At 41.8% G+C, this 21,761-nt stretch overlaps 1 protein-coding gene across 21 annotated transcripts in view; it reads right to left on the reverse strand.

The window, feature by feature from the left end:
* The window catches only part of KALRN (kalirin RhoGEF kinase), an 866,834-nt gene that overhangs the window by 11,949 nt on the left and 833,124 nt on the right, over window positions 1-21,761 (reverse strand). For all 21 annotated transcript variants that reach the window (XM_060198227.1, XM_060198226.1, XM_060198224.1 and 18 more), the window contains 5 exons: window positions 10,831-10,858; window positions 9,649-9,820; window positions 6,639-6,760; window positions 5,090-5,221; window positions 1,510-1,674 (listed from right to left, as the gene is read on the reverse strand). In XM_060198227.1, the coding sequence (XP_060054210.1) occupies window positions 1,510-1,674; window positions 5,090-5,221; window positions 6,639-6,760; window positions 9,649-9,820; window positions 10,831-10,858 (619 nt within the window). The remainder of the gene's footprint in view (window positions 1-1,509; window positions 1,675-5,089; window positions 5,222-6,638; window positions 6,761-9,648; window positions 9,821-10,830; window positions 10,859-21,761) is intronic.

A 21,761-nucleotide genomic window follows, 5' to 3' on the forward strand; every position in this document is an offset into this window, starting at 1 on the left:
TGCATATTATATGTAAATAAATTTAAAATATGCATACAAATACAAGTATAAATACAAATACACATAAGTATAAATACATAGACAAAACCCCCACTAATATAGGGCACATCAGCTGACTTGGAATGAGACTGAAACTGAGAAAAGTTGTGAGATGAGAGGCTTGAAGCTGAGCCACTAAGCTGCCATTTTCCAAGGCTAAAGTTCTCATCCATCTCTATATGACCAGCTTGTCATAAAGCTCGTCTCAGATGCATTGTTGATAAGTAGGTGGCTAAGTGAAGACTAACTGTATCTTGTAGGATATCTTCATTCAGAAAAATTCAATAATTCAGACACACACACACACACACACACACACACACACACACACACACACACACACCATGCACCCCAATATCTATTTGTGCTATCTGACAGAGGTCACAGTTGAGAAGAAGCTAAACTCTAGCAGTGGTCCCCCAGGAACAGGACTCAGTGACCTGGAGAAGAGGAGCTCAGCCAGCAGTACAGTTCTTCAAACTCCTATTATCTTAAGCACCCAGAGGAAGAACATGGTTTCACCAGATTGAATTCTAAGGAAACAGGAAACCAGGGCTGAGGTTTCCAGTGAGTTACAGAGCTATGAGTATAAAGCCATTTAGAGGGAGCTGAGCAGGTCTGGCAGTGTGAATGGGGCTGGGGTGCCTTTCTGGACTCAGCTATGGCAGGAGTTCTAGTGCCCAAGTTCCTGGAGCATTTTCTAGAAACTCTAATTCAAGAGCCCTTTAATCCAAAGAGACACAGGTTCATTGCCTTTTACATATAATGGCCTCCTTTACTCCCAACATACATAGTCTAGTGCCTCAAACCTCACTACTTGGAGCTTTGTTCCTTTTCTTTTCTTTTCTTTTCTTTTCTTTTCTTTTCTTTTCTTTTCTTTTCTTTTCTTTTCTTTTTCCTCATCAGAACACAACTCACCTCTGGCTATTGTTGGTTCTGAGGTTCAAACCTGAGACCTTTCCACATATGATTCATGTGTGTTACTAATGAGATGTCTCCCTGGTTTTATGCAGATAGGTCTCTACAGATAGGTTAACATTTTCTCTCCTTCAAAATGTCCCTGGGACTCAAAATGGATGGAACTTGAGGTGAGGATGCTTAGCAAAATAAGTAGAGTGAAGCCAGATAGTTTCATTCTTATATGGAATCTAAAGAACTGATATACATAAACTTGCAGAGAACTGCTGCCAAAAAAGCAAAACCAACCAACCAAACAAACAAACAAAAACCAGAAAAAAACAAACTGTCTCTAAGACTTTGTAAGAACTATTGGTGGTTATCATAAAGGGGTGGGGGAGGGGTACAAAACTTTGTTGTTGGGTGAGGTGTGGAACTACACCCTGACATTATGTTGTAAACCACCATAATGACAAATTAAAAAAAAAAAAGTCTTATAAATAATAAAAATTAGCCAGCTGATCAGGAACCCTGCCTCTGCCTCCTGGGGGGCCTGGCATGGCTGAGACTCACCATATTCCGGAAGCCGAACAAACTCAGAGGGCTCACTGGGAAGGCTGATCCCCCAGGGGTTACTGGCGCTGACTCTGAACTGATAAGGGCTCCCAGGGCTGAGATCTTCAATGACGAGGTAAGTGTCCAAGGTTGAAGCTACTGACTGCTGCCAGGCCTGGGAACCTAGTGCATCATAGTTGCAGATAGGAGAGAGAGAGAGAAAAGCCAGAGGGTCATTTACTTCTCTAAAGGCCTTCAGCAAACAAAGAAAGGGAAATGACACAGTCACAGGACATTTGCAATCATGCATAAGGCTCTGAGAACCTGTGGACCAGAGGCAGGTTTGTTTCCGACTTCCTAAGTGATTAGATGTGTCATGAGGAGGGGTGGGAACAGATGGCCTGTAGACACTGAACTTGAAGTTCAAATGGGCACATATGAGAGTGCAGATGTGAGGTTCACAATAATTTACTGAGGAATGTGGCAAATTTTTATCAGTTTATTGATTACTTAATTTTAAGGTATTTTTTGCCACCAGAGTTGTTGCTCTGGCTCCTGGTATTTGTTTTTTCTTTTCTTTTTATTTTAAGAGAGAGAGCAGGTGAGACAGAGAGAAAGAGAGACACCTGTGGTCCTTCATCATGTGTGAAATTTCCCTCCTGCAAGTGGGGCCTGGGGGCTTCAACCTGAGTCTGATCCAGATGAACCCCAAAGTCGCTAGTTACTATTCAGTTATTATTGGTGTATTTCATGCATGTGTGATTCCACTACTCTGCTGACTTTTTAATTTATTTCAGGCCAAGAAGGAGAGAAAGAGACAGCAAGAGAAGAGATACAGCAACTCTTCTTTGGAGCTCCCCTGGTACCACTGATCATTCTTCCATGTGGTACTGGGGTTCAAACCCAGGCCCTTCTACATGGTGAGGCTCTACTGGGTAATCTATCTCACAGCTCAGCAAATTTTCATTAAGGCAGTAAGAATTTACAACATCTTCATAAAAGAATGCACTAAAATAACCCTTTGGGAATAACATGATAGAAATTAATGGCCAGACCTTACACCTTCTGCACTCCATAATGACCCTAGGCCCATACTTCCAGAGAGATAAAGAATAGGAAAGCTATGGGTGGGGGGATGGGATGTGGAGTTCTGGTGGTGGGAACTGTACCTCTCTTATCCTATGGTTTTTTTGTCAGTGTTTCCTTTTTATAAATCAAAATTTAAAAAAAAGATGCAGAACCCTGGTGGTAGGAATTGTATGGAAATGTACCCCTATTATCCAACAGACTTATCATAACTAAATCAATAAAAATGATTATTAAAAAAGAAATGAATTTGTATTCCATAACATGTATGTAAAATACTGTGGAAGTTATCTCACACAATTCTATCTCTAATTTAGCTTTCTCATTTAAATCCACAGAGACCCTTTGAGGTAGGGAGCACTAGTCTCTTTATAGATGGAGACACAGCGGAGCAGAAAGATTAAACAGTTTTTACAAGAAATAAAACTTTTCTGTTGATAATACAGCCTGAGGAATTGAGGTGATAATACTGAAGCAAGCATAAACTTTGCAAATAACAATTACTGATACCCATTTGCTGATCCAGGAGACATAAGAGTGAGTGGGGTTAGAGATGAGGAAATAGTCTTTATAACTGCACAAGGCCTTGCGTGATGGGAGACTGAAGAGTTAAGTTAAAATAACAAAAGTAATGGAAAGCACAGTAAAACAAAGAGCTTTTTAGAGCTACCTGGAAGCTTATTTTAATTTTTTTGTCACCACCCTAAGTTAATTTTTGTTTTTATATAAAGACAGAGACAGACAGAGGGAAAAGAGACCATAGTATACCTAAGTTTCCTCCACTGTGATGGGAGTTGGTAAACTATCTTCTGGGCCCTAGTTGATTCCTGATAGCAAGTGTATATACACACACCTCTAAATTTTACCTGGCATAAAGTTTTAATGTGGTTTCTCTAGTTATTACTCAGGGAGAAAGGTCCTAAATCAGCAACTAGAGCCCTCTGTTCTAGTGCCAGCACTAGCTCCTCTGAACTCCAACTTCACCTATTTTCCTCCCTCCCTCCTTCCCTCCTTCCTTCCCTTCCTTTTTTTCAGACAGTTTTCTTTTCTTTTATATATATAAAACTTCATTTAAATTGCTAGGACAGAGAGAAATTGAGAGGAGAGGAATAGTGGAGAGAGACACCTGTAGCCCTTTTCCACCATTTGTGAAGCTTTCCCCCTTCAGGTGGGGACCAGGAGCTTGAACCTGGGTCCTTGGGCATGGTAATACGAGCACTCAACCCGGTGCAGCACTGCTCAACCTCTAGCCTCACATTTCTAAACTTCCTTTATGCCCCTCAGTCTCAAAATCTATATATAATACAGACCTGCCTGGCCTTGAGTGGGTGATGGAGCCTGTTTGGTGGGAGGTGCAGGTGCAGGCACTTTGACCCCTGCCTCACCACTGTCTTGTCTTGCTCTCTGTTTAAGCTCAGAAATCAGCAATAGTCTGGTCCTGGGGCCTTCAAGCTGAGTTGGAAGGTACAAGAAGCAACAACTATGGAGTTCAGTGGTAACACAGCAGTTTAAGTGTATGTGGCATGAAGTTCAAGGACCAGCCTAAGGATCCCAGTTCGTGCCCCTGGATCCCCACCTGCAGAGGAGTCGCTTCACAGGCGGTGAAGCAGGTCTGCAGAAGTCTGTCTTTCTCTCCCCCCCTCTGTCTTCCCCTCCTCTCTGCATTTCTCTCTGTCCTATCCAACAACAAGGACATCAACAACAATAATAAAAACAACAACAGTAAAAACAACAAAGGCAACAAAAAGGAAATAAATATTTTAAAAAAATTTAAAAAGAAAAGCAACAACTGATGAAGCAACAATTTTAAAAAAAAATTTTTTTTTCCTCCAGGGTTATTGCTGGGCTCGGTGCCTGCACCATGAATCCACCGCTCCTGGAGGCCATTTTCCCCCCTTTTTGTTGCCCTAGTTGTTGCAGCCTTGTTGCAGTTATTATTGCCATTGTTGACGTTGCTTTGTTGTTGGATAGGACAGAGAGAAATGGAGAGAGGAGGGGAAGACAGAGAGAGAGGGGAGAGAAAGATAGACACCTGCAGACCTGCTTCACCGCCCGTGAAGCGACTCCCCTGCAGGTGGGGAGCCGGGGCTCAAACCGGGATCCTTACGCCGGTCCCTGCGCTTTGCGCCACGTGCGCTTAACCCACTGTGCCACCGCCCGACTCCCGAAGCAACAATTTTTAAAAAGATATTTATTTATTCCCTTTTTTTGCCCTTGTTTTATTGTTGTAGTTATTATTGTTGTCATTGTTGTTGGATAGGACAGAGACAAATGGAGAGAGGAGGAAAAGACAGAGGCGGGGGAGAGAAAGACACCTGCAAACCTGTTTCATCGCCTGTGAAGCGAGTCCCCTGCAGATGGAGAGCTGGGGCTCGAACCGGGATCCTTATGCCGGTCCTTGCGCTTTGCACCACCTGCACTTAACCCACTGCGTTACTGCCTGACTTCCCGAAGCAACAAGTTTTATGAATGTGAAGGTGGAAGAGACAGAGGAACAAGAGTGAGGGCACACCTTCTTCCCTGTATTCCACAGTGTAGCCAGAAATTGTGCAGTTCCCTGTGCTGGAGGGGGGCAGCCACCTGAGAATCACAGAAGAGCAGCTTCTTTCCTGGGCGATGGGGCGGTTTGGGGCTGCTGGGACTCCTGCAGGGACAGAAATTAGGGTTAAATGCTATGTCTGTAGAGCTATTTTACATCGAGACTGCATGCTGCCTGGGAAGCATTCACATCTTCCCACAGACGTTCTCTACTACTCAATCTGCCTTCCTCCAGGAGCAAAGAGAGCTGAGAGATGTCCCATGCTGCCAGGAGCTCTTTCTCTAGCCCATACCACAAAGAGGAAAGCTGACTAGGGAACTGATCAGGAGGTGAGTGACAGGCCACAGAAGCTCTGAGCAAAGATATAGAACTTTCCTCTGGCATCTTCACAACAGACTTTCCTTTCCCAAGTTTCAGGAAACCCTTGCAGTATCCACTTAAAATGTTTGGCCACCACATATTTATGGAGACAGAGAATAGAATGGTGGTTGCCAAGGGATGAAGGGGAGGTAAGGAGGAATGGAGAACTATTATTAAATTGATAAAGCTCCAAGTTTTGCAGGATAATAACAGTTCTGGAGATTGGGGGCTCAACAACATGAATTCACTTACCATGCCATACCCTATTAATTAGTTAAGACTTTTTTTTTTTTTTTGCAACCAGGGTTATTGATGGGGCTTAAGAGTGCTCCTGGTGATCATTTATTTGTTTTTCTTTTGCTTTCTATAGAGGCTGAGATACCAAGACATGGAAAGAGAATGATGGAGAAAGTGTGTGTGTGTGGGGGGGGGGGAGAGACAGAGAGAAGCACTGCTCTACCACTCATGAAGCTTCTCCTCATATATGGGAGATGCTAAATTTTAAGGTATGTGGAGCTCACTACAATATAAATATGCTAAAAATTCCTTTAAAAAGTTGTCTGACCAATAACTGGGCCTGCCAACATATTAGCTGTCAGCCTCAGGCAAAAAATACTAGTAAAATCATGGGCCCCTTGAAATGTACCTAAAATAGACCTACTAGCTTTTTCCAAAATGGAGATCTCAAATCTTCATCAGCATTATTCTTGCCTTTAGGTTCATGATTAGTCAACAATTTGTTCTTCTTTCTAGCTTAACTCTTTTTCAGCCACCAGGTTCCAGATGCTACCATGATGCCAACCGGACTTCCCTGGGCAGACAACCCCACCAATGTGTCCTGGAGCCCCACCTCCCCAGAGCTCTGCACCACTAGGGAAGAGAGAGACAGGCTGGGAGTATGGATCGACCTTCCAATGTCCATGTTTAGCAGGAAGCAATTATAGAAGGCAGACCTTCCACCTTCTGCACCCCATAGTGATCCTGGGTCTATACTCCCAGAGGGACAAAGAATATGGAAGCTGTAAAAAGAGGGGACTGGATATGGAGTTCTGGGGGTGGGAATTGTGTGGAAATGTATCCTCTTATCCTATAGTCTTGTCAATATTTCCATTTTATAAATAAAAAATAAAAAAAAGCTGTCTGACTAACAAAGAGTCCATACCTTGTACTTTCACTGTAGCTGATGTGGATGTGGTTCCGTGGTCATTTGTTGCAATGCATGTATAAATCCCGCTGTCTTGGGGCATCAGGTTGCAGATCTTCAAGGTGATCTCCCCAGAATCACTAAGGACACCAAGAGGATGCCCTTCAAACTCCAGCAGTGACACAAGTTACTGGTGAGTGGGTAGGATCCCACTGGGCCAACCTTGGGTCCATGATCTTGTCCCCGTTCTGTTCCCCTCCCTATGCACTGTGGGTGATTGATCACCTTATCACTTAGGAAGTAAAGAACACCTTGTCATGCCCATGTGTCAGGTTTATACAAGAGGCAGTGGTCAAGCAAAGTAGAATAAGAATTAGAGTGTGTGTGCCCCAGTGAAGACAAAACAAAATGAAAAACAAAACTTTGATTAGGAAAAGATATAATTAGATATGTGATTCTTAATGTAATTCATGTAGCAAAAGCGATCATCAATACTTACACAGTAAAATACTTTACACAATGAAAGGATCAGAACAGGGAAAAATAATTAGAATGTGTTTTGAAATAAATGAAATCCTAAGCAAATCTGTGATGTTACTACTACTATTAGCACCTATCAACTTTGTCCAAAAATAATTGCTGCTTCACATTCAATAGTGAAAGCTCTGACAAAATGGAAAGTCTAAAGAATGAAAACATGGGGGGCCAAGTGGTGGCACACCCTGTAAGCACACATATTACCAAGCACAAGGACCGGGTTCCAGCCCCTGCTCCCCATCTGCAGTTGGTACACTTCATGAGTGGTGAAGCAGGTCTTCAGGTTTCTATCTTTCTCTCCCCCTCCTCTCTCAATTTCTTTCTGATCTAACTAAAAAAAAGGGGGGGGGGAATGACCAGTGGGAGCAGTGGAATCTGGTGGCAATGAAAAAAATATATGAAAATGTGCAAGTATTTCAAACTCTGCAGATAGGACCTTTAAACAATTTAGTGACCTAAGTGGAGAGCAAGCTGCTCCAAAGAATTAGGGCTCTACCAATAGTCCTAGGATGGGGCCAGGACATCAAAGGGAAGAAGTGTTGAAAGAGCTCAGTGCAGAACTTAGTCTGCTCTCATTCCCACTGCACATATCCTGAGGATTTTCACCTTTGTCACCAAGCATAGGCTATCACATTAAGCTCATTGAGTGTACTGGTAACATGACCTGGTCAGGAAGCCTCTGCAGGGAACATGCCTCACATCACACACAACATGGGAGTCGGGTGGTAGTGCAGCGGGTTAAGCGCAGGTGGCACAAAGCGCAAGAATCGGTGTAAGAATCAGTTCGAACCCCTGAACCACAAGTGGTGAACATGCAGGTCTGCAGGTGTCTATCTTTCTCTCCCCCTCTGTCTTCCCTTCTTCTCTCCATTTGTCTCTGTCTTATCTAACAATGATGACATCAGTAACAACAATAATAACTACAACAACTAAAAAAAACCAAGGGCAATAAAAGGAAATAAATATTAAAAACAATCAAGCTAACACATAACTTTCCTCCATTCTAGGTGTTTTCCCACAGGTATTTCTTTTTTTATTATTTATTTTTTAAATTTCTTTATTGGGGAGTTAATGCTTTACATTTGACAGTAAATACAATAGTTTGTACATGCATAATATTACCCAGTTTTCCATATAACAATACAACCCCCACTAGGTCCTCTTTTTGGACTGCTACAGGTCTTTAATAAGCACAAAGGGTATGTTACGTGTTTGCCCACTGTAAATAGTAGGGCATGGTCAAAGTCCTATTAGTAACAACAATTAATAACGGAATGATTAGGATTCTACATAAAAATATGGATATTATATCTACAAAAAACAGCCTTTTATTTAGATATATCTTAAGGCTGGAGCTTTGTTCTCTTTTCCTTCTAAGAAAACTCCTCCCAGGTTAAAGAAGAATTAAATAACTCCCTATTCTTTAGGAGTCTGAAGAACATAACGAACTCCAGATGTCTGTATTTGAGGACCTCATTCCTACCACAGAGCTGGCATCATACTATTTCTCCTCATAGAGGTTTCCCTTGGGATACCTTAGGGAAAGGCTATTAAATGGGTGCATGTAAGACAGTGACTGCCAACTTATGCTGAAGGTATGGCTCATGCTTGGCTAGAGAGGTTCATGGTTTTTTTTTTGTTTAATATGGGTCTAGAATACGTCTACCTGAGCAACATGTTAGATGTGTCTTCATCAGATGTCCATCAGGCTGAATGGCAGTTTATAATGTGAGTGCCCTAGGCTGTGCTGAAGCCCTGTTGTTTGTGCACACAAGTGAGTGTGAATAACTTATACTGTCATGAGAGTAACTGCCCTGAAAGTATAGTTACTCCTCACTTAGTGACATACTTGTTTATTGACTGCTCAGAGTGATGACCAACTCTCTGATGAGTCCATATTGTAGTGATTGTATGAGAACTATAGTCAGATTCAAGCATCTCAGCTAACATTGCCTCCCCGTTTCAATGTAATTCTTAGTCACTCTACCAATACTAGCTATATCTATATATTTCTACTTTATTGTGCACACCAAAGTACAATTTATTCCCTCTATTTTTATTCCAGTACAACATACAGTACTCTACTAGTGTACTAGAGACATTTAAAAATATATTTGAAATGTTATAAAATAACATTAAACTATCTAAAGATGACTGACACACCCACTACCAGCACATTCCATTTTGTCTGAAATACTAGTAAGGGACAACTTCTTGTTTATTTCAAATTCATTTATTGATCAGGTTTCAAGAATAGAACTCAGTCACTAAGTGAGGACTACCTATATACAGTTGTGTGAGTACACTGTAACGAGACACTCAGGGGTATGTTCTTTAACTTTATCATTCTTCAAATCATGGTCAAATATTTGCTCTGGAGTAGGTTTCAGGACTGATCTATTTTGGGGGAACTAAGCAACTAGCTCTGGGGCTGTAGCCCCTCTTAGTATTGCACTGGGGTGTGGTAGTCAGGGTGGGGTGACAAGCTTACCAAGAGGAGACAGTGTATGTGGCTGAGCTGTTGTCACTGTCAAGGATGTTTTGATCTGGACCCTTCCAGGTGATGGTGGGCTTTGGCCGCCCACATACTTTGCACTGCAGTGTCACTGTATCTCCAAGCAAGCAAGTCACATCCACTAAGGGCACAAGGAATTCTGGGGCCACTGTGGTCAAATTGACATCAGTTAGACTCAAATAGCCATTTTGTCACACAATATTCTCACTTGCCCACTATGTTGTTTAATCAAGTAATTTCCCTCTTCATGCTGCTGTCAGCTGAGCCTCTTTAAAAAGTCTTTTAAAAATAATAAATGTTGATCATAGAAACTTAGGAAATACAGAAAACAAAGGGAAGAAAAAAGATCCTGAGACAAATATTGTTAACATTTATATAGAAAACACACTTTTTTTCCTTGAAAAAATTGGCTCTCATTACACAGTGCAAGTTTCTTTCTTTTCTTTTCCAAACCATGCTAATGGGGAAAATATCATTTGCAGGACAGCTATTGTCACACAGGTACAATTTCTTATCTCTAGATGATAGATGTCTACACACCACTCTCATGTTAAGTCCTTCTCCACCATTGTGCAGAGTTCTTGATGCTCTCTCTGAACTCCCTCCCATCTTCCCTTTCTCTTCCTTCCTTTATTCCTTCCTTTCTTTCTTTCCACCTATGAGTGATGTCATCAGTATTTGTCCCCTTTTTTGACTTGTCTCCTTTCAAGTTCCAAGATGAGGCAAAAGAGATGATTTCATCATTTTAAAAAGCTTTTAAAGCCAACCGTTTCTTTTAATTATTTTTTTGGTATTATTTTTATTTATTAAGCAGAGATAGCCAGAAATCAAGAGGGAAAGGGCTAATAGAGAGGGGGAGAGACAGAGAGACACCTGCAACACTGCTTCACCACTTGCAAAGCTTTCCCCCTGCAGGTGGGGACTGGGGGCTTGAACCTGGGTCCTTGCACACTGTAGCATGTGCACTCAACCAGGTGCACCACCACCTGACCATGACTTCATCATTTCTTATAGTTGAGTAGTATTCCATTGTGTATAAAAACCACAACTTTCTTCCTTGCCCACAGCAAAAGTGACTGCACCATTCTCTCTAAACTCTACTTCATTTGCCTTAATCTAACTCATCCCATGCTTCTGATTCTATCAATTTTAACTCACCTTCTTGGATGAAATTTGGATTTAAGATCTGAAAAACATAAAGAAACAGAGAGTTGCTTCAATCCTAAACTGTTAGCATAGGACTTCTACCCTACTGAGTAAAAAGAAATTATGATTGAGGCCTGGAGCACAGCCTCCGATAGTTGCTCATATCACAGTAGCATTGTTGTACCCAGATCCCTATCCACTGTGTGTCCTCTTAGGTTGTTCACACTCTCTGGGCAGTCAGACCCAGGCAGGTTTGCTGTGACTGAACCTCTGTTGGCTGAAGCTGGCTTATTTTGTCTTCTATCGATGCAACTGTTTTTCTACATGCTACACACATAAAACAGCATTCTTTCCATTTAATGTACACATTTAATGCACACATGGTGATGCCAATTCTTTCAAGTGCCATAAACTTTTTTTTTTTTGTGCCATAAACTTTCAAAAACAAACAAAATCTCCAACCAAACAAACCAGCGAAGTCAACCTCATCAAAATGGAGGGACTGCTGACATTAACCACCAGCCCAGGTGCTTCCTTCCATATGTGCACCCATCCTTCCAGCTGGGAAGCACTCTCTTCCAGTAGCTAAATTAAGACCTCATTTGGGTGCCTGCAGCATGAAGCGCAAAGACCGGAGTAAGGATCCCAGTTCGAGCCCCCGGCTCCCCATCTGCAGTGAAGCAGGTCTGCAGGTGTCTTTCTTTCTCTCCCCCTCTGTCTTCCCCTCTTCTCTCCATTTCTCTCCGTCCTATCTAACAATGATGACATCAATAACAACAATAATACCTACTACAACAATAAAAAACAAGGGCAACAAAAGGGACAATAAATAAATATAAAAAAGTTTTTTAAAAAAGAGCTCATTTGGGGAGTCAGGCGGTAGCGCAGCAGGTTAAGCGCACATGGTGCAAAGCACAAGGGCCGGCCTAAGGATCCAGGTTCAAGCTCTCAGCTCCCCACCTGCAGGGGAGTCACTTCACAAGTGGTGAAGCAGGTCTGCAGGTGTCTATCTTTCTCTTCCCCTCTCGCTCTCCCCTCCTCTCTCGATTTCTCTCTGTCCTGTCCAACAACAATGATATCAATAATAACTACAACAATAAAACAACAAGGGCAACAACAGTGAATAAATAAATAATTTTTTTTAAAAAAGAGCTCATTTGGTCACAGAGAAGAAGGGTCCTGACTTTCCACTCAGTTTCTGACATAGCCAGATGGTGCTGGTCTTTTTAGCTGCACAGTTGGGAAACTAGACATGTAAGTCAACTAAGGGACCTGCCTGGCAGGTTAGCTGGCAGACCCATGGCTGGAGCTCTCTGCATATAATATGCTGACTGTCTCGATACCATAGGGCTTAGTAGAAGGGCAAGCCTTCCCTCCTCTTTCCTCCTTCCTTCTTTTGTTTTCTCTTTCTCTTTCCTTTCTTCCTTCCTTCCTCTTTCTTTCCTTTCTTCTTTTTTCTCTTTCTCTCTCTCTCTCTCTCTTTCTTTCTTTTTTCCCAGAGAGAGCTACACAGAGAGGCATAGAGAGGCACACACACAGAAGGAGAGACACCCCAGCACTGTTGATGAAATGTTCCTTGTGGTGTCAGGGGATCTATGGCATACTGAATAGCTAATACTGGTTGGCTGAATACATTCTTCTTTTTTGTCTGCCTTCAGGGTTATTGCTGGAGTTTTGTACCACTATTCCCAGTGACCATTTTTTGATCATTGTTGTGGATATTATCGTTGTTATTGATGTCATCATTGTTGGGTAGGACAGAGAGAAATCGAGAGAGGACAGGAAGACAGAGAGGAGGAGAGAAAGATAGACACCTGCAGACCTGCTTCACTGCTTGTGAAGTGACCCACCGTGGAAGGGGAGCTGGGGGCTCGAACCAGGATCCTTACGCTGGTCTTTATGCTTCATGCCACGTTCGATTAACCCGCTGCGCTACCACCCAACCCCCTCAGTGGCCTTTTTTTTTTCTTTTAGTTTGACAGGACAGAGAGAAATTGAGAGAGGGAGATAGAGAGACACAGAGACACCTGCAGTGCCTGCTTCACCACCTGTGAATTGTCTCCCCTACAGGTGGGGAGTGGGGTGGGAGGAGAAGAGGGAACCTGGGTCCTTGCACAAGGTAATGTGTGTGCTTTACCAGGGCACTACCACCTACACCCTGAATACATTCTTGATCTTTGACCTCACTCCAGTTCTCCCAGTCATTGAAGACTGGTTTATAAAACTAATCCAGTGCCATGAAGGATGATAAATGACATAGTGGGCGTTGTATTGTTAAATGGGAAACTAGGGAATGTTATGCATGTACAAACTATTGTATTTACTGTTGAATGTAAAACATTAATTCCCCAGTAAAGAAATAAATTTTTTAAAAAAACTAATCCAGAAACAGGGCCAAAATACCTGTAGAATAATTATACCTGAATTATATGTAGAATTATACAAAGATGGAATGTCAACTTCAGGGAGCCAATTAAAAACAATACACTCTATAGACTCTGGGGAGGGGGATTGTTTCCTACATGCTGTGCAGAAAAGATGCAAACTCAGGGATTGAGTAGATCATATGGTATCCACACCCTAGACAGCATTCCTAAGCATTCCAGGCCTCACTTTTATCCGTAAATTGGGGAGTGGATGGGGCATATTATGTCCCTCCAGAAGGCTGTTGGTTGGATGGCCTCATTTATTTGATGAAGACTTTGAAGGTGGTGGCCAGGTAGGCAAGGAGGTAGATGTGCTCATCCTGCAAACAAGAAGCCCTGCCTTAGTCTTCATGTCACCCCTGCTCAGTTGAAGGATTCCAGGGGGAAAATAATATGGGAATGTTGTCAAGTTTGGTTAGTGGTCTGAATTCCCTACCGTGTTGGGTTTCACAAACTTGCACTGGAGTAGGGCTTTTATAAGAACAACAGTCCAACTGCTGCTTAGAGAATATCTAGCCTTATTCTTTTTTGTATTAGCTATGTTGAATATATCATTAAGCACACAAAATCAAATCCTCCAAATTTGGGCGTAGATAGGAAAGTTAGAAAGGTTGCCAGGAGACTTAATTGCAGCTTCTTTATTTGGAAGGGCATTGTGGAAGGCATCAATCTTCATTGCACTTCCAGTGGTCAGCCTAGTGTTGCTGACTGGTAGAGTTGGCTTCAACGACTCATGACTCCTATGTTTGCATCTCCAAATCCCTAGGACGAGCTGTTTATTCCCTATTCCAGGGGAGAGGGTAGACCTAGAGACAGCATCAGAAGTCTGTATCCAAAGGCTCTGTCCACACAAACTTCAGAACAGTGTCAGGGACTTGGGGAAAAGTGTTGTGAAATGCAGCTGTTGAAGTCAAAGGTCTACCTGCTCACCTTTGCTCCCCAGCCTTGCTCGACATGCCATTCTTAGCAAATCCTCCTCCTTAAATTCCTCTAGCACGAACCAAGCACCATACTAATGTTTATTTTATTTTTTCTACCTTTGACTCTGGATTATGCCCATAGGTTTTTTTGTCCTAATTTTTTCTCTTTCTACTTTGAATCGAATCAGAGTTAGAAGTGGAGGGAGGGTTGTGATGGTTTCTCATGCAGTCACCTTTGTATTTGTTTACAACTCCCCAAGGACTAGAGGGCCCATGTGGGCAAGGGTCATGCTTTCCTCACTCTTATTGCCTCAGTGCTGAGTATTTAAGTGCTCCACAGATAATTCATGAAATCAATGACAATTTTTATATGATGAGACCCTAATTTGGAGGAGAGTTGAGAAAGTGTCTTGTCACGAACATGGAGTGTTTCTCTATTTCCTTTCCTCTGGGCTCTCATCCATCAGGCAATACATGGGATTTAGCCGATAGTGATCTTCTTGCTGCCCCGTTCTTCTTGAGGCTGGTACCCCTGTGGCCTTGTGTGCTTTCATCTACATAGCATCTTCCTTGCATGTCACCCCCATCAGACATGTGAACCTTTGGAAGCTAGCAACCCTTCCAACATGTTTAGTGCACCACCTATTAGGATGCTCAACATATACTAGCATACTGCACAAAGCAGAAGATCAAGTTCTTTACTGAATCAAGTTAGCAAGTAGACTAGAATTCAAGTCTCTGCCTTATCTAATGGGCATTGTGGATGTGGGTAGAGGCTTTGGTTTTAGCCTGGAACCTCTAGGGCTAACTGTAAATTGCTCAAGTTTTCCTTTCTTATCAATAGTTTGGGAGTCCATATGGAGGAGTTGGTAGGAAGGAGATGAGAACTGGAATCTTAATGAAAGTGGTTGTGGAGGAAGTATGATATTATTTGTGAAGTGTCTGAGCATACACTTACACATTCTCTCTTCAGAAAACCAAAACCCAAGACTTAAGTTTATATAGGCTCTGGGAAAGGGTGTGAATGAGTCTGGTTTTATTTGAACAGCAGAGGGCAGCAGAAACTTTTTCTTAGGTGAAACAAGAATTGGTGTGTGTGTGTGTGTGTGTGTGTGTGTGTGTGTGTGTCCCCATCCTCATCAGCAACTTTCTTCTTTCTGGAGAAAAATCCAAGAGTTTTCTTCAAAGCAAGGGGGCAGAAAACACAGAAAAATAAAAGTCGCCCAGCACTGAATAACAAGTTGGCTTTGAGGAAATCATTAATTTCTTTTCTTGCCTGTCAGTGTGTGATTTCTGACTCCAAGACCTGAGAAGGTGAATTCCTGGCTAGAATACCAGGTGTTAACTGAAGAAGAAAAAATGGCTGCTGTCTTTTTGTTTGTTTGTTTGTTTGTTTTAAATCCATCAGCTCCAGTCACAGAATACAGGCCCAAACTAGAATGCTGAAAACATAAAAAACACAGTCAAAAGAAACTCAAGCCAAATGCCTTTAACTCAACTCAGCACAACCTTAAAAAAAAAAAAAAAAAAAAAAACCTCTCCTACTGTGTCTCTTCTGGCTATTACCTTTGTATTTTATTCTTGTGAATCTGGGTTTAGAAGTGGAAGGAATGGGACATTAGGTGGTTTTAATATTTGGCAATAAAACAATTTCTAAAAATCTAGACATGACATCTGGTTTGGATTTTGTTGTTGTTTTGTTAACATCAGTATCATTTTATTGAGGAAGTGTTGATTTGCAGGATTTTTTTTCTTTTCTTCTTTCTTTCTTTTTTCTTTTTCTGCCTCAAAGGTATATTTCCACATTTCTCTAGGACAGATAATAGTATATTTTACTCTCAATGATAGTTTAGAGATTTAGTCCTTCATATTTCCATTCTGACCAAATCAGATATAGTTTTCTAAAGTTTTAGAAAATATCTTTCTAGATGTTTAATAAATATCCCATCTCATCTCATATCTAAATGAACATAAAAAACAAGTTTCAGGGGGCTGGGTGGTAGCACAGTGGGTTAAATGCACATGGTGCAAAGATCCTGGTTTGAGCCACCAGCTCCCCACCTGCAGGGGGGGTCCCTTCATGGGCGGTGAAGTAGGTCTCCTCCTCTCTGTTTTCTCTTCCTCTCTCAATTTTTCTTTGTCCTATCCAACAAGAATGACAGCAACAACAACAACAACAACAAAGATAAACAAGGGCAACAAAAAAAATAGCCTTCAGGAGCAGTGGATTCATAGTGCAGGCTCCGAACCCCAGAGATAACAATGGAAACAACAAGGTGCAATAAAATATGTAAATATAACACAGTCTCAAACTTGTTTCTTTGATAATTCTCATCACTCAAGTTTTTTCTCATTGTTTAGTTCTGTTTTTCAATTATGACTTTTCTTTTAATTTTTTATATTATTTTATTTATTGGACAGAGACAGAGAGAAATCCAGAGGGAGAGAGTAAGAGAGAGACACTTGCAACCCTGCTTCACTACTCATGAAGCTTTCCCCCTGCATGTGGGGGCCAGGGGCTTAAACCTGGATCCTTGCTCACTGTAACATGTGTACTCCAGCCAGGTGAACCACCACCTGGCCCCTATGACTTTTCTTTAATGTTTAAAATTAAAGTTTTATTATGCATGTACAAACTCTTGTACTTACTGTTGAATGTAAAACTTTAATTCCCCAATTAAAAAAAAAGAAAGTAAAAAAAAATAATAAAAATATTTAAAATAAAAAAAATTAGTTTTAAAATTAAGTTTTAAGTTAACTTAAAATTAAATGAAATTTAAAAATTCCAACTATAAAGGCTTTAAAAATTATCTTCAGGTTAGCAAAATAGTTCATTGGCTAGTGCACTGTTCTGCCGTCTGTGTGTGTGTGTGACACAGGTTTGAGTTTGGCTCCCACAGCACTGTAAGAAGTCTTGGTGCGGGAGTCGGGCTGTAGCGCAGCAGGTTAAGTGCAGGTGGCGCAAAGCACAAGGACCGGCATAAGGATCCCGGTTCGAATCCCGGCTCCCCACCTGCAGGGGAGTCGCTTCACAGGCGGTGAAGCAGGTCTGCAGTTGTCTATCTTTCTCTCCCCGTCTCTGTCTTCCCCTCCTCTCTCCGTTTCTCTCTGTCCTACCCAACAACGACGACAACAACAATAATAACTACAACAATAAAACAACAAGGGCAACAAAAGGAAATAAATAAAATAAAAAATATTTAAAAAAAAAGAAGTCTTGGTGCTGTGATTTCTCTCCTTCCCCTACCACCTAACTCCCACACCCAGTTTCTATCTGGAAAAAATTATCTTCTTGTTATTAGTAAAGAACTAAGTCAATATGATATGGGTGGAGTTCTTAAGTTTTGCTTACATTTCCTTTATGAGTAATACATGGCCAATTTTGTAAAAAGTTCCATATGCTCTATTTACTAATGTATTTATTTATTGTCACTGGGTCTCTGGGGCTTCAATGCTTCAGACTGACTTATTCAGACAGACAGACAGACAGACAGACAGACAGACAGACAATACAACACTGAAGCTTTCTTCAAAGCAATGGAGACTGGGCTTGACTTAAGGGTTGCACACAGGGCAAAGCAGCACACTATCCAAGTGAGCTATTTTGCTCTATGTGCTCTTGTGAAGACCTTATAAACACTACTTGCTGGGTACAAGTCTCTAAACATGTCCAGTTCAAGTACACCAATTGTTTTATGTTTCTAGCTCAAATCCTTTCTTGCCCCTCCACTGTATTTTGGTTAGAAAACAGTATGTCCAATAAGAACTAAAAACCACGATAGTAGGATTTTTAATAGAATATGAAAAAGTAAAAAAAAAAAAAATCATTCCTGTCCTACAGAACAGGTGAAGGAAAAGGAACACCGGGGCTGTACTGCTATGTGTGCATTGGTCTCACGGTGTTTTCACCACCTAGGAGGGCAGTGGTTATAACTACTATTTTCCAAAACACATTTTAAATCTGGAAGCCAAAATCATTACTTTGAATAAAAGTCTTCATGGATAAATGGCTGGACATTTTACACTTAAATAGTGTGATTCTGGCAATACACTCTGTCCCCAAAGCTGATTTTACTGAGTGAAAGAGTCCACAGAGCCCAAGGACCCATAAGTGTGGGAATACCTATGCTTGACAACCCTTCCCTGACCCTCTACTCTGTTCTGCTGCTGTCATTCCTGCCTCCTCTACTGTTTCTCTGCAGTCTTTCACTTTCTTTCTCTCCTCTCCTGGTCCCATTGTCATGTGTTTCTCACCTTCATTAAGTCTACTGTCATAACACTATTTGGCCCCAGAGTGCCTTGCCTAGGTCAAGCAAGTCATTTTCCTAAAGTCCAGACAAATCCTACTGACTCTGCTTACAAATTCTCTTCATTTCTACTGGATCAAGTCCAGACTTCCTAGCAAATATCCTGAGGCCCTCTATGTCTTGCCCCAATTCACCAGCCAGAGTTTTTTTTTAATTTATTTATAAAATAAGAGATATTGACAAGACCATAGGATAAGAGGAGTACAATTCCACATAATTCCCACTACCAGAGTTCCATATCCCATCCCCTCCCTTGAATGATTTCCTATTTTTTTTTCTTCTCTTCCCATATACCTAAACAAGGTGCCTGGATAATATATTCTTTTCCAAATGTGCCAGACACTTTCACACCCTTTACCTTTCTCCAAAACAGTTTACATCCTTATTAGTCCATCCAGCTCACACAATGTCATTTTGTGAAGCCTGTGCATAGACTTGCAGGAGACAGGGGATGAACACACTTTGGGGGATGTTACTTGGCCTCCCCGTGCTCCAGAATGGGAATAGTGGGTAGAGGGAGAAAGGAATTCAGCGTAAAGTAAGGTATATAGGAAGACTGAAATATATATTTGTAGTTATTAAACTACTACTATTACTGGCCCAGTGCCAGGGAAGGCCCATAAATGAATGAATGAATAATTGAATGGCTCCATGCCTCTAGAAGAGCAAGTTTTAATTTTTGCTATCTCACAGAGCTGGTGGCCTTTGCTCCTTCAATAACTGGTTTTTAGCACAACTTCCGGGTCAATGGCACCATACAATCACATTGCTGTACCAGTGCAGATAAAGTGGGCTAGACCACCTGTCCAAGGTCAGGGGCTACAAGACACACGTGGTTGAGGGTGTGCTCAGTGAGTGTTGGCATGAGGATTCACACATTTCCAGCCCATGTGTGGCTTAAAGACTGGGTCCCTGAGTCATAGGGTAAGGGTGTGGGTAATTACTCTAGCAGTAAAGGTATTAAATAAAGTTGTTGAAGAAGAAATTCTTCTCCAACAAGGGAGGGAGGTCCTGAACCTTACTGAGCAATCTTCCTCCACACTTTGGGCCAGGTGTGGCCTCTCAGAGCCCTGCAATTGAGATCTGCTCTTTTTGTTGGTGCTATGACCATGACCTCTCAGAACCTGCATCTTTTAGTACCCATCTTCTGAACATAATTGCCATAGCAGGTGTTGTCTTTGGGGGACAATGACTGGAACCCCAGCTTTCATGCTAGCTCTTGTGCATTGCTCTACATTGGGTCTGCAAATGTTAAATCCACTGTCTGCTCTTCTCCTGATACCAGCTTTCTGATTCCAGTCCTAGCTGTGTATAAGTATGTCCCTCCTGCTGAGTGATGATGAATACCACCACTCAGATAGTCTTTACTGTCTTTACTTTGCTCAACTGGTGGATTGAGGGCTTCTTTTGAGAATCAACTTCCAGGAGTCTTTGCTTCCACACCAGTTGCTTTTGCCCCTTGAGATTGACAGATGTCCCACCTCAGTGTGTTTGAGTTTACAGGCACATCTTGCAGTGAGTTAGGTGAAGATTGTAGCACCTTAGATACAAGAGATTTGCAGCCTGAGAGGTGGTGTAGTGGATAAAGTGATGGATTCTCAAGCATGAGGTTCTGAGTCTAATTCCTGGCATTGCATATACTATAGTGATGTTTTGGCTCTCTCTCATTAATAAAACAAAAAAAATTTTAAAAATAAATAAATTCAAGGAATCTGATATACAGAGTTTTCCCAGTTATGTTAAAGGATATTTCCATTCCGCCTGCATTCTTTTTCTTTCCCCAGAATGACATGCTTAAGAATATTCTCGGGAGTCGGGCTGTAGCGCAGCGGGTTAAGCGCAGGTGGCGCAAAGCACAAGGACCGGCATAAGGATCCCGGTTCGAACCCCGGCTCCCCACCTGCAGGGGAGTCGCTTCACTGGCGGTGAAGCAGGTCTGCAGGTGTCTATCTTTCTCTCCTCCTCTCTGTCTTCCCCTCCTCTCTCCATTTCTCTCTGTCCTATCCAACAATGACAACAACAATAATAACTACAACAATAAAAAACAACAAGGGCAACAAAAGGGAATAAATAAAATAAATATAAAAAAAAAATGTTGAAACTTTAAAAAAAAAAAAAGAATATTCTCAAGTACAAGTCCCTTTCTCTCTCTCAACAGCACAAGTCCCACCACTGCCCCCCTCCCTTCTGCTAATGTGTGACCACATCTCAAAGAGAATTGTTCTAGAAATGGCAAGGTTCTGATCAATTTACTTTTTTTTTCTTTGCACTAAGTTTCCAGGGGTAGGTGTGGGAGGAGATACTATATCTGAGGAATGTTTCTACATGAAGGAGGGGTCAAATCAGGCTGAAAAATAAACACTAGGTTGTCTGGGGAATAAGTTCATATTCATTTGTTACTAGTACAGTTTATGCTGCTGACTGCCTTGATTTAACAAAGAATACAGACCTGCCAGCCCTCCTAACCCTGTACCTGCCTCAGTACCTGTGCTAAGCTAGCTAGGCTTAAGGGCATTTCTTGTATAGAGAGAAAAATTGAAAGGAAGGGGTACCTGCAGCACTGATTCACTACTTGTGAAGTTTTCCCTCTCTGGGTGGGGACCAGGGGCTTGAACCTGGGTCCACGTGTGCTCTGTCACCCCCAGCACCCCCCCCCCCATTTTCTAAAGGAAAAAATGACCACCAGGAGTAATAGAATCATCTTGGTGGCAATAAAAACAGAGTAAGGTGAGGGAAAGGAATCATTTGGAAGAAATTTTCCAACTAGAGTAAGAATTACAGACTTTCAGAGCTGGTGGAACCTTTGAAACCATTAGTTAACCCCATATCCTTTACATCTCTCTCTCTCTCTCTTTTACCAGATGTCCTCCTCATCCATCTTCTGACTCTGGAAACACTGAGACCCAACAGAAGAGCTAGTGTAAGACTGTGTGTCTTGCTCCTGGAATTGCTCAAGAAGGACTTGAGTGGCCAGACCTGACTCTTTTGCCCTTCCCTAAACTCCTATCTTCTGGCCCCAGCTCCTATGTCTTCAAAGGGCTAGCCTGAAGCTCTCATTTCAGCTGCTTTGGGATCTGGTCCCAGAAACAGAGCTTCAAAATAACCTGGCCAGACAGACTGAAGGAAATGTTTACACTTCACATCAGGTGTCCAGCCTCTGGCACTGTTGCTATGTTTCCACCAGTCCCTGTTTCTTCATTATGTAAAAAGGACCTTTCAAATAAAAAGATCTCTTTAGAGAAGAGAAACTGAAGCATCACATCCATTTTATTTTTATTTTTTTTTACAAA

The sequence above is a fragment of the Erinaceus europaeus genome, chromosome 9, assembly GCF_950295315.1.
Source record: "Erinaceus europaeus chromosome 9, mEriEur2.1, whole genome shotgun sequence".
NCBI classification, from domain to species: Eukaryota; Metazoa; Chordata; class Mammalia; order Eulipotyphla; family Erinaceidae; genus Erinaceus; species Erinaceus europaeus.